The sequence below is a fragment of the Ziziphus jujuba genome, chromosome 12 (genome assembly GCF_031755915.1).
Source record: "Ziziphus jujuba cultivar Dongzao chromosome 12, ASM3175591v1".
Taxonomy (NCBI): Eukaryota; Viridiplantae; Streptophyta; class Magnoliopsida; order Rosales; family Rhamnaceae; genus Ziziphus; species Ziziphus jujuba.
In genome coordinates, this window is record NC_083390.1 from 1,433,671 (window position 1) to 1,449,774 (window position 16,104).

Here is a 16,104-nt window from a genome sequence, read left to right on the forward strand (position 1 = left end):
AAAAAGAAAACAAAGTCAAAATGAGAAAAATTTACTTGGTTTGTTACCATCTTCAAGATCTCTAACATGAAGCCAAGAAAAAATTGGAATCAAGACCTGCAAAGCACTATTGTGAAATCCTCATCCATGCTTTCCCTATACAAGAGAAAAATGTTATCAATATTTCTACCACATGGCACCGATTTTTTAAATAAGGAAAAAAAAAATCCAAAGCACTACATTGTATAAGATGGCAGTGAACTCTGTTAGGGTGTATTAATGGAATAAAAGGAGATATCCTACGCAAATAATCATATAGATTCAAAGACAATAAAAATGGTGAAGAATATCTTACCCACGATGCATATGGTCAGAACAGCGTATGGATCATATATAGTCAGAACACCTGTCTAGGCATGAGCTTCCATATGGATTGCAGTCATAGTTGAGTTTTATTTGAAGCTGTAGTACTTGATGTGGTAAAGTTTGTAATTGAGGGCACACCTGCATGCGTATGTGTCGGACTTTGAGGGAGCTGAGTTGTTGAAGGCCATCTATGTCCAACTTCTTAAGACCTGCCATTCCATTGATCACAAGAAAGGAAAGATTGGAAGGCAGCAAACCCTCAATTCTACAACTATTCCATATTTATCTTTGATTGTAAAGTGTGTAAGAGCTTGGAGTGTATGCAAATTCCACTTCATTCGCGCGCAATGAGTTTACAGCAGTTGAGCAAGATTATGTGTAGACCACCTTCAGGAAAAGACTCCACCTCTGGACAATCCACGATACTCGAGCCTTTCAAAGATGGGAAGAGGTTATGCATTTTCCCATGCAGGTTCTTTAATTTCTTGCAATCATCAATCACAAGCCAACTCAGATTGGAGGCATGCAATCCCCCTTTGGGGAAGCATGTACATTTGGGGCAGCCACATATGAGCAGTTGTGATAGTGATAGATTTGGTGTTATACTTGTATCCTCAACATGCCATGCCTTATGATCATAAGTGTCAGAGATACTACATTTTTACACCCTACACAACGAGCTCCATGTTACTTACCTTGCTTGTGCCAGTTTTTGATTTTGCTTCCAACTTATACTGCAAAGCACCAGTTGCAATCTCATCCAATAGATCGTCTGCATCATATGCAGCATCTTCAAGCTCATTTAGCCAGTCCTTCACTGTTGGGTCTATCGTTTGCTTCTCCTCTGCATCATTGAGCACTGCATTAACTGATAATAACATTATCTTCAGCCTTTTAAGTAGGCCATGATTGAATTTCTTTCCTCATGATGAGCCAGCCTATCAAACAGCTCCTGAAGTATAGCAGAGAGAAAAGCTCCACCCACCAATGCTCTAGCCATATTTTATTCTTCAAATGCAACAGCAGGGAGTTTAGATACTGAAAATTTACAAATTGACAAATGCGGAAGAACTATAGCCTGTAACTAAGATTATTATTTTAGATGTAACTATTGGTTGAGTGTTCTCTTTTCTCCACTTTTTGGTTGCTTTTCACATGTCTGCGGTGTCATGGTTCACATTGACTTGTAACCAAAAAAAATTGGATTCCATATCAACAAAGTTGGTATTTGTTAATATATTTAATTATTTGATGGATCAACTTTTAACTTTGCAACTATTTCTTGCAGGATAAAGTCATCCTATATTTTATTTTCTTCCTCCTTTTCAATGTTTTAATTTAACTTTTGATTTGTAACTGTTGGAATCACAAAAACCTCATTGCTGCTCTCATGGTCATCATCTGTTAACAACAACTTGGTTATAGCATCCTTATCCCCATCTCAACCATAGACCTCAGATTCTTCTATTAAAGATATGGTTGTTTTTCTTGGTGATGGTTTCTCACCAGCAGCCTTAATGAGGCCAGGGACATATATTTGTTCTTGAAGAAATTTCAACCTTTTAAGAATCTCTTCAGGCTTGTTATTTGTATCTCTTCGATCATGTTTAATGAGAACAACGTAAAAGAAGTTAATCATTGACTTACTTGTGTAGGAAGTTACTGATCCAGCTTTCAACTTGAGAGTATGAGTTGGAATCTCGCACAAAGATAGTCAGCATCATAGAATCATCTTCAACCTCGTTCAGTCACTGCTTGATGTTTGGGTTGGTGATTTGCTTCTCCTCCACATCATCGAGTACTGCATTAACAGCTGATAGTATAGTCTTCAAATTGTTGATCAGCTCATCTGAGTTTGTTTCCTCTCAGGGAGACTACCACCTCACGTGCAGCAAGCCTATCAAAAAAGCTCCACCCACCATTTCTACAGCCATGTTTTTCTAAGAATTTGCACAGCAGGGAGTTTGGAGATTGAGAAAAAAAAAGCTAATGGCAATGGATAAAACCAGTAGCACATGATTTGCTCAAGATCAGTATAAGTCAATGGATAGAGTCTTTTCTTCCCTTGCTGATTACTGCTTACAGAATTTATGACTCACACATTGATTTGTTGCATCAAAGGGTTGGTGAAGATTGGATTTGATTGGTTGGTCTTTATGGTGGACCAGACGACCAAAATGAATTATCAAACCTTAAGAAAAACATAGTTATTCTAATGGTACAACTTTTAAGTTGTACTTATATCCCTTGTTGCAAAATAACGTTGTCTAGTTTTTATTTTTGTCCTCCTCTACACTGTTTCGGTCATGTTGGAGCAAAATATAAAAATGTTAATCCTTTTTTCGGAAGAGGAAAAAAAAAAACACACAGATGCAATTGGAAACTGTTCTTCTCAGGCTCTCTGGAGTCGACCTTGGAAGTGAAAAAATTAAACAAGATTCCTATTTTGCTAAAGATGGAAAGTTGCGACTTGAGAGGGAAGTTAACAGAATTTAACCTCTCACATGAAAAAGTTGTTGAGTTATTGGAGCTTAGGGAACATTCTGCACATCATCAACGTTGACTTCAATTGAGAACCAACTGTACGGTTTCCAATGATTCAAATTGCTTTACTAGAAGATTTGCAAGGCAGTAATTCAATTTCAATGGCTATATAAAATATGATTAATTATTTCAGTTTTGTACAATTTTAGAAGAGAATACAACTTTTTATTGGAAGGTGAATATTTCCATACCATTAAAAAATTAATTTAAGTTAAGCACATCGAAATTAACACAAAACCAGGTTTTAAAATTTTTATCCATTTCTAATAAGATAAGTAATGAATTAAAATCTTTAAGCCATCAAAATCCATGATATATGTAAATGTAGAAAATCATTGTCCATACAACACAGAAGTAAGATGTAGAAATACATGGCAGCTAGCAAGCACAAACAAACATTAAAAATCCCAAAACAAATAAAATAATGAAAATGAGAGAAATTTATTTGCATTTGTTGCCATCTTGCAGGATCTCTGAAGCCATGAAGCCAAGGAAAATTGGAAGCAAGTCCAGAAAAGCTCAGTTGTGAAATCCGCATCCAAATCTTGATATCCCCTGCATCCATAAGTTTGACATTTTACATGAGGGACTGTTAACATCACATGAAATGTGATAACAAAGAGTCATATGAATAATATGTTAGGGACGCCAAAAAAAAAATAAATAAATAAAAGCAACTTCCTTGCTTGGTTGAACAAGAAGAAAGTACCATTATGGGTACCAAACAGATTTTCTGAACAAATAAATAGGCTACAGAAAGCTAAGAGCTTATTCGTCCATCAACTTAAAAAAAAAAAAAAAAAAAAAAATTTCATTTTTTTTAAAAACAACATTTCTTGATAATTTATTGTTTTAAAATTAGAAAAGTTAGATTTTGTTCTTCATGGCCAAACATGGGCTATAAAAATACTATCTGCACAATCTAATAGAATACAATGCCAAATTTCAAATTCAAATTGCTTTTATATATATCTCAAGGGTACTTTGCGCTTAAGAAACAACCAATGCAAGCCAAACCTAACATAAAGGGGAAGAAAAAACTATATTCGTCATTGATATGCAGTTTTAAAGAGACAAACATAAAAGACAGGCTTTTTCTTTTCTTTTCTTTTTATTTATTTATTTATTTTAAACAAAGAACACTAAATCAAGAATCATCGCTTTTATTATTATTAGTTTGATATGCAGTTTTAAAGATTGTTTTCCCAATAAATTTCTTATTTAACCAGACAGCAATAATTTGGCTCCACAATAGCACTACCAATTAATACATAGTGAACACAATCTATACATCAGCAAGCTCCTGCTAAATTAAATGCACATCATTAAAATAGTTAGAAATTGAAAAAGAAAATGAGGGACTAAACCAATCAGCTCCGCATAGCATTGCACAACACAAAAATAGAGACGAATGAATATCAAAATGCATATTCAAGTTTTAGTTCCCAATCACATTCATTTATACAAGTCAAACACACACCACTATCCTCCATATATAAATCGGAAAGGGCAAAAAAAGACAAAGAAAATAGCCTAATTCTAATTAATTGGTTGACACCTTGACATTGAAATATTTTTGATGTTCCGTTCAAGAATTTATACAGGATAAAAGGAGGCAAAATTCTGGAGAATATGGAGGGAGATAGAAATCCAAATAGAAATTAACAGAAAACAAACAGAAAATATATTTAAATTACTATTAATAATAATAAACAATGGAAATGGTAATAAGTTAAAATAAAAAGCGTTGAAAAGTAAGGAAAATATGTTACCAAGGCACATGCAAGGCTTTCTCCTATAAGTTAACGGATTCTAATGTTGGGGATGTGAGAAATTTTGTTCCAGTCTTGGCCTTGCTCCCGCTGGCACCGTTCTTCCAGTATAGGACATTCATAGATATCTAAAGAAGTAAGAGAGATAGGCAAGCCTTGTTGAGGCAACTTTTGCAATTGAGGGCATTTTTCGATCATTAATCTTTCAAGAGAGGTAGGCAAGCCTTGCTTTGGAAACTCTTGCAATTGAGGGCACCCCTCGATGACCAATTCTTTGAGAGATGTGAGATGTTGAAGACCTTCCCCCAGCATCTTAATGCTTCCAAGTCCAATGATGTTAAGAGTGGTAAGAGTGGAAGGCAACAACCCCACCTCCGGAAATGATTCCGAAATGATTCCACCTTCATCTACGATTGAAAAGCGTGTAAGAGCCGGGAGTGTTTGCAAATTCCACTTCATTCGCTGTGCAAACAGTTTAGAGCAGTTGGATACCCGAAGAGTATGCAGATTCAAAGGTAGACCGCCTTCAGGAAATGACTCCACCTCTGGACAATCACAGATCTCAAAGAGGTCCAAAGATGGGAGGTGGTTACGCATTTGCTCTGGTAGTGCCTTTAATCTCATGCATTTCCAAACTATCAGTTTAGCCAGATTAGGAAGTAGATCGACTTCAGGAAATGCCTTCAATTTCTCGCAGCCAACTTTAAGAAGAGACAGATTAAAAGGAAGACCGCCTTCAGGAAATGATTCCACCTCTGGACAATTAGAGATCATCAAGGAGTTCAAAGATGGGAGGAGGTTACTCATTTGCTCTGGCAGCTTCTTTAATTTCTGGCAACCTTCTAATTTGAGATGAGTCAGATTGGGGGCGTGCAATCTGCCGTTACGTGGAAAACTTATAAAATTGGGACAATCAAGTATAAACAGTCGTGACAGAGGGATTATGTCATCCGACGACTCTGTGACCGTCAGTGATTCTAGATTTTCACACCTTGAAATTAAAAGGTTCCTGAGATTGGAAAAGAAATCCAGAGGAAAGCAATCAAGTGAACCACAACTATTCCATATCCGAACCTTTTCAATGGATGACCTTCTGAGTGAGTCGGGCAATGGGAATTCTACGTTCTTATTATTTTGGATTACTATCGAATTTGGCTTAACTCCAGGGGTTCCTATCGCAATAATTTTCAGTGTTTGTGGCAGGAACGGATCCTGTAGCTTTAGTTTCTCATACCTGCCGCCTAACCTCAACTCACGAAGGACGGGGGTCGCCGGGAGCGACGAAACAGCAACGTTATGCCCATCAATTATTAGCTCTGTTAAAGATGGAAAGTTATGAGACAATTCAATCCCAACTAGCCTATCACAATCTCTTATTTCGAGTCGCTGCAGCTTAGGGAAAACTTCACCATTTTCAGCCTCAACTATACACCACTCTTCCCAGTTTGACATCTTCTCAAAGCTCAAGAATTCTAACGATGGAAAGTTGTGAGACAATTCAATCCTAACTAGCCTATCACAATCTCTTATTTTGAGTTGTTGCAGCTTAGGGAAAAATTTTCCACCTTCAACCTCAACTCTACACCATTCTTCCCAGTTTGACATCCTCTCAAAGCTCAAGAATTCTAACGATTCAAAAGCATTTCTCATACAAGAACCATTATTATTCATTCCGTAATAAAACTCAGCACCCACACTCACTACTCCTTCAAGTCCTCCTATCTTAAGATTTTTAAGGGAGGGTAGTTGTCCAATTGGTGGCAAACAAGTGCAAAATTTACAATCAGAATGAACCATCTACTAACCAATTTGGAAATGCCGTACCTCCATATCCCTTGATGGAAAGCCTCTTCAAGTTTGTATGGGGAAATAGCTTATCAAGTACATCCTTTTCATGTTTTGAATCATCAGTATCACCATTCCAACGCATCACCAGCCCTTCCAGATACTTCTTCTCCATCAACTTGGCTTCTAATGCATCCTTGGCACTTGCAACATTCTCTAAATTCTTAATTTCAAGTCCACCACGAAGATTTGAAAGCTCCCCCAACTCTACTATCTTGGTCCCTTTTTTTTTTCCCACAATGAAATAACTTAATCTCTGAAGACTTTTCAACTTAGATATATCTATTGGTATCTCTACTATATTAGTACAACTGATATCAAGATGCCGCAAACTAACGAGATGATGCATATCTTTAGGCAACTCTGTCAGCTTAGAACAAAATGACACATTTAACACCTCTAAGTTGTACAACGTACTTATAGATTCGGGTAATCTTATAATCCTAGTGCAAGAGAGGTCAAGATAACGAAGATGCTTTAGTTCACCAATTGATTCAGATAACTCCACCAAATTATAACATCTACAGAAGCGTAATACTCTCAACCTCTTCAACTTCATGACTACCCCATTCAATAATCCATTGGATAAGTTAGTGGCTGAAAGACCAAATCTACCTACTACAAAGGTGCGCAAATGTCTTGCTTCGAAGATAGATTCTAATCTCTCATGGCAAGTATCATTTAGAACTAATAGATGACGCACCTTCCTCATCACAACTTCCTCCGAGTTGATATCATCTATTGTAAAACAATATCCCCTTGATACATATCTGGCTAAATCATGAACAAGGTCATGCATGACAAAAAGAGAATATTCTGCACTAGTTGATCCTTGAAAAAACGACCTGGACACCAACTCACTAAAATATTCCTCACCAACATCTTCCGTTCTCTTATTTTTTGATTTCTGCAAAAGGTTTTCTGCCATCCACGACAAGGTCAATTCATCCTTTTGGAACACATAATCCTTTGGGAATATTGAACAGAAAGCAAAGCACCGCTTTAGGTGTGGGGGAAGGTAGTGGTAACTTAACATCAAAACTGGTAGAATTTTGCTCTCTTTGTCCCGTAAATCCCAAATCTTACTCTCCAATATTTTTTCCCATTCTCTGACTTCGTTTGAGCGCAAGAGGCCTCCAAGTGTTTTTGCAGCTAAGGGTAGTCCGCTGCATTTCTTGACAATATCTTTACGATATTTTACCAGGACATGATGTGCACTACAGTCTCTAATATTATCAGATGCATGCTTTGCAAAGAGCTTCCAACAATCCTCATCTTTTAAGAGCTTAAGACGATAAGAAGTTGGAACAGTGCTCACGATGGCTGCAACTTTTTCGTTGCGTGTGGTTACAATAATCTTGCTTCCTTCAGGCCCGTAGTTAAAAGGCATGCTCAGTTCCTTCCAACGATTGTAATTTTCATTCCAAATGTCATCCAAAACAATCAAGAATTTCTTTCTTTCCAGCTCCTTTTTTAGCCTCGTTTGAAGGGAATCCAAGTCTATGCTATCATAATTAGAATCTGATGGAATTAATTTAGCAAGGATTGTTTTTGTTACCTTGCAAATATCAAACTCCTCAGAAACACAAACCCATGATTTGAGATCAAAGTGCTCCTCAACTTTCGCATCATTGTACACTAATTTAGCAAGAGTGGTTTTACCAACCCCTCCGAGGCCTACTATTGGAATCACGGACACCTGATTATTGCTGCACTCCTGATCATCATCTGATAGCAACAATTTGATTATAGCATTCTTATCCCTGTCTCTACCAAAGACCTCAGATTCATCTACCAAAGATGTCGTTTGTGATCTTGGTATTGGTTTCTCACCAACAGTACCCTCTTTGACTTTGAGACCTAGGAGATCCTTCTGATTTGCAATAAATTCTAGCCCCTCAAGGATCTCCTTCATTCTGTTCTCCATATCAGAAACATAGGAATTGTGAGAAATGAGATTGGCCATTTTTCTCACCTTACTGGTTGTGCCAGTTGTTGATTCAGCCTCCAACTTGTACCGCAGAGCATCAGCTGCAATCTCATCCAACAGATCGTCTGCACGATAAGCAGCATCTTCAAGCTTGTCCAGCCATTTCTTCACTGCCGGGTCTGTCATTTGCTTCTCCTCTGCATCATTCAGCACCGCATTAACAGATACTAACATCATCTCCAACTTGCTGAGCAGCCTTTGGTTGAATTCCTTTCCTCGAAGGTAGTCCAGGACCTCATGGTGAGCCAGCCTATCAAACAGCACCTGAAGAGTAGCAGAGAGAAAAGCTCCACCCACCAATGCTCCAGCCATGTTTTCTTCTTGATTTGCAACAGCGATGTCAGCAGGGAATTACGGACTGAAAGAAAGGTAATGGAAAATGGGGAAGCAGAAAATTAAAGAACTATATCTAGTGGCCTGCAAGTTAGATTGTTGTTTTGTCGTGGCTTACTCTGATTTGTTACATTAAAATGGTAGGTGGCATGGCAATCCTATATTTTTCTTGATGCAAGAAAAGGTCATCTGATATTTTATTTTCTTCCTCCTTTCCTCTGTTCCCACTTTATTATATCGGAGAATAAGTTGGTAAATTAAGGGGCAGTGAATGTAATATTGAAATTGATATTTTATTATACGAGAGTTCATATTTGTGTCAATTTTTTTTTTTATGATAATAACAAAATAACATTTATAAATAAAGATGCTTTTAAAAAGATTATGTCAATATAAAAATAAATTACGATGTCACAATGTCATTCAAAACATATTTTGAGGACCGTCCGCACGGACTGTATATATATATATATATATAAATAAATAAATAAATAAAGAAGAAGAAGATGAAGATGATTGACATTCTGACGAAGAAACGTACAATTATTTGTAGTGGCAAAGCGTGGGAGCTCCACCACAATGGCATATCAACATCTACCAGAATTATCGATGTCAACTTTTGTGGAAAAAATAAATAAATAAATAAAATAGCAACATCACACTATTAACATTTTGAAAAAAGCCATAGAAACGTCTTGATGTCAACTTTTGAATTGTAATCTAACTCTTCTTTTTATGGTATTTCCAAGTGGTTGCCAGAAGATTTCCACTAGTTTGCGTAAAATCTTCAAGCCATCAAATATATTCAGGACATATAAATGTAGAGCTTCCGTAATTTTCTTTCTATATATATATATATATATTTTTTTTTTCATCAAGTATTTTTTTGTCCTATTTATGGATTTCCCAAAAAGAGAATAAAATATTCATAAAAAAATATAATTTTATTGAATAAAAATGACCCAAAATTGTGAATTTCTCCCCTTCACAGAGTTATTTAGATACTATAATTTATTAAATATTATTACAAATTTATTTCATATCCATTCATGATAATTCTCTGTTTATGAATAATCAATTTTGTTTGTCTATGTCCTCTATATAATTTCTTAAAATAAAAAATAAAAAAGTCCTCTATGTAAAGATTCTTGTCTTAACTCTATTTGTAATAACAAATTATTTTTTAATGATAGATTACGGTTTAAAATCTTTCTTCATCTCCCCCTTTTTTTTTTTTTTTTTGGTGGAAAAGTGGTTATACACGTCCTAGTGGGCTTTACATTTGAATCATGGTCTTACCTTTCTTTTCTTTTCGTATTATTTTTCCACTAATTTTTACTAACCTATTTATTATATTTTGATTAAATAATTGAACGAAATTTCGAAATTTATTGAAAGTGTAAAAATAACGATATGAAATATTAAAAGAAATTTAATGTAACTTAAGTGATGGTACAATTTCTTTACTTAAAAAAAAAAAAAAGGAAGAATAGATATGGGCTCTTTGTAGAAAAAGGAATCTTTGGTGATGGAACAGTTTAGCGGCAAATACAGTGATTGAGTCGTGGGAAATAAATTAAAACGTTATCAAGAATCATTACATTACATTTAAAAATAAAAACAAAATAAACAAGATCCAAAAATAATCAAAAAGTTTTATATCCATGGCTACTAACAACAACAACAACCAAAAAAAACAAAACAAAACAAAACAAAACTTCAAGTAATCAATATCCATGAATAATGTAAATGCAGAAATAAATTGTAAAAACAATAAAAGTCAAAATTAAAATTTAGAAATACTTGGTAGTACTATGCAAATTTAGAAATTGACTTTTTTAAGGAAGTTTCATCATATTAAAAGTTTTTTCACTTACTTTTTTTTTTATTGCATTAACCAGATAACATTACAAAATATTCAAAACCAATAAGACATTATGAAAAAATTAATATTTATTTTTAACGAAACAGTAAAAAAATTGCCTTTAATTATTGTTTACAAGGTTAAATTTATCCAAAAAATTTCCTTCAATTTTTTTATATAGCTTAGAAGTCCAGGCAGGGTATAAGACTTTGATTAAAAAAACATGGGACCAGTTTGGTTATGTGTCTTTGTTTTTTTAATTTTCATGAGGTTGTTTTCAACGCAGAGAACAAAAACTGTTTTATGTATATTGTTTTATAAGAAGAAAGTTGTTCGGTAATTTATGATTCTAAACAATTTTAGAAAGAAAAAAAAAATTTTTAGATAAGCAAAATTTTTTTTTTAATTTAAAAAAATAAAAATTTCAAGAAATTTATTTATTTGTATTTTATTTATAAAAATAATAATAATTAGTGTTTTATGAAGATAAAGGAAAAAAGGACCACGGTCTGTTCTGGACCGCTTGAATGATTCATGTGGCCCAGAAGAGAACCCATCCCCAAAACCTTTATAGGCTGCCCAGGGACAAGAATGGAAAATCATAGGTAACACTCAGCGGGTTACTGATCAAATGGGCCTCTCATCTATGTAAATGTGAGGGATCTGATGAGAAATGATGTTCCAGTCATGGCCTTGGTCTGTTAACAAGCAAGATAAGTAGGCAGCATTCCTTCCTCAAACTTTCGTAAATGATGGCACCGACTAATGGACATTTTGTTTGAGAGAGGTAAGGTGTTGAAGCCCTTTCATGTCAAGCCTCATAAGACTAGCAAGTCCAGAAATGTCCAGTGTGTGTTGGAGGCATCAACTTACTTGTGCCAGTTCTTGATTCAGGTTCCAACTTATGCTGCAAAGCATAACTTGCAGTCTTTTCCAATACATCGTCGGCATCATATGCACCAACTTCAAGCTCATCCAGCCATTGCACTGCTTGGTCTGTGATTTGCTCCTCCTCTGCATCACTGAGCACTGCATTAACGATTATTAACATTGTCTTCGACTTCTTAAGCAGTCCGCGACTGAAATTCTTTCCGCGCAGGTAGTCCAGGACCTCAGGATGACCCAGCCTATCAAACAGCACCTGCAGGGCAGCAAAGAGAAAAGCTCCACCCATCAATGCTCCAGCCATGCTTTCTTCTTACTTTGCAAGAACAGGAGTTTAGTGATTGATACAAAGCTAATGGCAATGGAGAGAACCCGCAGCTAACACTAAGATTTGTTTATGTAAGTCAACATATTGATTTCTTCTCTTAATTTGTGGATTGCTTACTTCTTCTACATTGATCTAATGGTAAATGGTGAACTTTGGATTCCCTTGATTGATTGATCCTATAAACTATATAGTACATAATTTCATTAGATGGAAACCTTCAACTTGTATTAATTTATTCTTTGGACTTGTTAGTGGGCCAAAAGAGATATATAATCATGGGGGTGAATTAATATTCTCATACAGTTAACCCCCACTTTCTCAGCAAAGCGTTTAACACAAAAAGTAATAATTGAGTTTCAGCAAATACATTTGTTTTGAGATATATTACTTGAAATTTGAAATGCATCTAGAATATTAGTAGGCTGCCTACATATCTTTACTTGAAATTTGAAATGCATCTAGAATAGGACTAGGCTGCCTACATATCTTTTGCAAGATTTAAGTAACATAGTTTCTGCTTTCGAAAATTTTATTTAAATAATTTCTTTTCAAATTTGGACTGCACCTATTATAATATAATACGTAAGCCGCCTACATATCCTTGAAGGAATCAAATCAGCCACAGTTCGTTAGATGGATTACCTCGAAATGTAAGAGGGTTTAAATTATATTGCCTCGATAACATAAGGGCTTAAAATAGATTGCCTTAAATATAAAAGGGCTTCAACTAGATTGCTTCAAACATGAGGACTTAAAATAGATTGGCTCAAATATTTGAGGGCTTAAAATAGATTGCCTCAAATATATGAGCACTTAAAATTGATTAAAATAGATTGTATCATGTATATAAGGGCTTTGTATAGATTGCATCTTATACATGAGGGCTTAAAATAGATTGCCTTGAATATAAAAGGGCTTTGATTTACCATGTGAGTGTATTCTTTCCAAGGAAACATTCCTCTTATTGGGCTTTGCCTCAAAAGTTCATGAAGGTTTGTTTTGCCATACGAATGTGTTCTTTCAAATAAAAATCTATCTTATTGGGCTTTGGTTGCCTTAAGTGCATGAAGGCTTGTTTTGCCATGCAAATGTGTTCTTTCAAACAAAGCATCTATCGTACTAGGCTTTAATTGCCTCAAGTGCATGAGGGTTTGTTTTGACATGCAAATTCGTTCTTTCGAACGAAACATTCATCTTATTAGGCTTTGCATAAATGATTGAAGATCCATCATGATAATACTTTGAAAGCTCCATGTCCGTTGAGAATGATTTCCATTGATTGCACAATTTCTTCATAAGTTTTCAATATGCTATATGTCACTTAGGTTTATTACTAGAAGTTTTATAACATAAAAAGTTTTGAAACGATAAATTAATTAGGTTTATAATTAGAAGATAAGGTAAGCAAACAATTTTTAGACAAATAATAAAAGGATAACATGCTAATTACCTAGAAAAATCTTTCTGCTAGTTTCAAATATAAATGCACCACATTAAATTTTTATGACAAGTTTTTTCAATTAGAATTTTGAAATGTATGCTTCCCTACGCTTGGAATTCAAAAAACTACTTATATTTGTGAATTAACCTTATACTATATAACGTTTCTGATAATTCCTAGCAACTTCCAGTGTACAATTTAGACATCAGGACAATAACAAATCGCATGAGCAATCAATAATTAATATATATCTAATTGTCTAACTATCCATTTCTTTTAGAGGCTGTGCTGGCTGCAAACTCAAAAGTAAACTACCGAAACCCACACCCTTTTGATTTCCCACTGTATTGACCACTTAGTACTTCAACTGCAATATATGAGAATGGAACATGGATAAGCATTGCGTGATTCTGATCTAGCACGAAAATATCATATGTTTGATTTAATATATTTCATTTATAGTAAAATATTATTTGTTAGTATTTAAATTAGAATTAGTTTTAGTTAGGAAACAAGAAGATATTATATTAATCTCATTTATTTTAATTTATAAGTGGCTAGTCTAATTAGAAAATTAGGAGATTAGGAAATTGGAAGATCTTTTCCTTTTTTATTTTTAATTTATTTATTTTTATGCTTTTATGTTGCTTATAATATAGAAATACCTTTGGTGATTATAACAGGATAGTTGATTATGAATAATACTATTTTGAGTTCTCAATTTCTATCAATTTTTCGGTATTCTGTGAAATTAACAAAGTTTTTTATTTCTACATTTGGGTTATTCTTTTCTTTTCTTTTTTTTAATATCAAAAGGGGAGTTATATTAACCAAAACAGGCATACAAGGAGAAATCATACAAAACCAAGTTGCCAGAGAATCAAGTTGTGGCACAATTGCCACAATCTTGATTCATAGTGTGTACAAAAACTTTTGAGCTTAACAAAGGTTCAATAAGCTTGTTCTTGGTCAAGCCCCAACGCGAGGCAATATGTGCTAACTGGTTTGAGTTTCAATTATTGTTGATGCATCTATATAATTTATTGTTTCTTTCATGCTTCCGCCCTGCATCAGATTCGCATAAGTGATATTCCACCTAGGATTGTAAGAAGTGCCATATGAGGAAACCAAGATAAATATATATATATATCTATATATATATATATATATATATACTTGATATATACCCATGCAATGCACGGCATATACAATTGCCATATATTATTTTGATAATAAATGTAAAAAGGAATTATAATCAAATCAGATATAAAGTATCATAAAAATAATATTAAACCAAAATTTTCAATTCAACATAATTTCTACCTTTGGGTTATTCTTTTCTTTTCTTTTTTTTAATATCAAAAGGGGAGTTATATTAACCAAAACAGGCATACAAGGAGAAATCGTACAAAACCAAGTTGCCAGAGAATCAAGTTGTGGCACAATTGCCACAATCTTGATTCATAGTGTGTACAAAAACTTTTGAGCTTAACAAAGGTTCAATAAGCTTGTTCTTGGTCAAGCCCCAACGCGAGGCAATATGTACTAACTGGTTTGAATTTCAATTATTGTTGATGCATCTATATAATTTATTGTTTCTTTCATGCTTCCGCCCTACATCAGATTCGCATAAGTGATATTCCACCTAGGATTGTAAGAAGTGCCATATGAGAAAACCAAGATAAATATATATATATATATATATATACTTGATATATACCCATGCAATGCACGGCACATACAATTGCCATATATTATTTTGATAATAAATGTAAAAAGGAATTATAATCAAATCAGATAAAAAGTATCATAAAAATAATATTAAACCAAAATTTTCAATTCAACATAATTTCTACCTTTGGGTTATTCTTTTCTTTTCTTTTTTTAATATCAAAAGGGGAGTTATATTAACCAAAACAGGCATACAAGGAGAAATCATACAAAACCAAGTTGCCAGAGAATCAAGTTGTGGCACAATTGCCACAATCTTGATTCATAGTGTGTACAAAAACTTTTGAGCTTAACAAAGGTTCAATAGCTTGTTCTTGGTCAAGCCCCAACGCGAGGCAATATGTGCTAACTGGTTTGAGTTTCAATTATTGTTGATGCATCTATATAATTTATTGTTTCTTTCATGCTTCCGCCCTGCATCAGATTCGCATAAGTGATATTCCACCTAGGATTGTAAGAAGTGCCATATGAGGAAACCAAGATAAAAATATATATATATATATATATATATATATATACTTGATATATACCCATGCAATGCACGGCACATACAATTGCCATATATTATTTTGATAATAAATGTAAAAAGGAATTATAATCAAATCATATATAAAGTATCATAAAAATAATATTAAACCAAAATTTTCAATTCAACATAATTTCTACCTTTGGGTTATTCTTTTCTTTTCTTTTTTTTAATATCAAAAGGGGAGTTATATTAACCAAAAACAGGCATACAAGGAGAAATCGTACAAAATCAAGTTGCCAAAGAATCAAGTTGTGGCACAATTGCCACAATCTTGATTCATAGTGTGTACAAAAACTTTTGAGCTTAACAAAGGTTCAATAAGCTTGTTCTTGGTCAAGCCCCAACGCGAGGCAATATGTGCTAACTGGTTTGAGTTTCAATTATTGTTGATGCATCTATATAATTTATTGTTTCTTTCATGCTTCCGCCCTGCATCAGATTCGCATAAGTGATATTCCACCTAGGATTGTAAGAAGTGCCATATGAGAAAACCAAGA

At 34.2% G+C, this 16,104-nt stretch overlaps 2 protein-coding genes across 2 annotated transcripts; both read right to left on the reverse strand.

Moving 5' to 3' along the window:
- Positions 1 to 3,180: 3,180 nt before the first annotated feature.
- Positions 3,181 to 9,232, reverse strand: LOC107428199 (putative disease resistance RPP13-like protein 1). Its single transcript, XM_025078499.3, has 2 exons — positions 4,662 to 9,232; positions 3,181 to 3,444 (listed from the first exon to the last, which is right to left on the reverse strand). Exon 1 carries the CDS (start codon positions 8,806 to 8,808, stop codon positions 6,445 to 6,447), a length of 2,364 nt encoding a protein of 787 aa, XP_024934267.3. The 5' UTR covers positions 8,809 to 9,232; the 3' UTR covers positions 3,181 to 3,444; positions 4,662 to 6,444.
- Positions 4,692 to 6,332, reverse strand: LOC132800234 (putative disease resistance protein RGA4). The gene has a single exon (XM_060813492.1). It carries the CDS (start codon positions 6,330 to 6,332, stop codon positions 4,692 to 4,694), a length of 1,641 nt encoding a protein of 546 aa, XP_060669475.1.
- Positions 9,233 to 16,104: the final 6,872 nt, after the last annotated feature.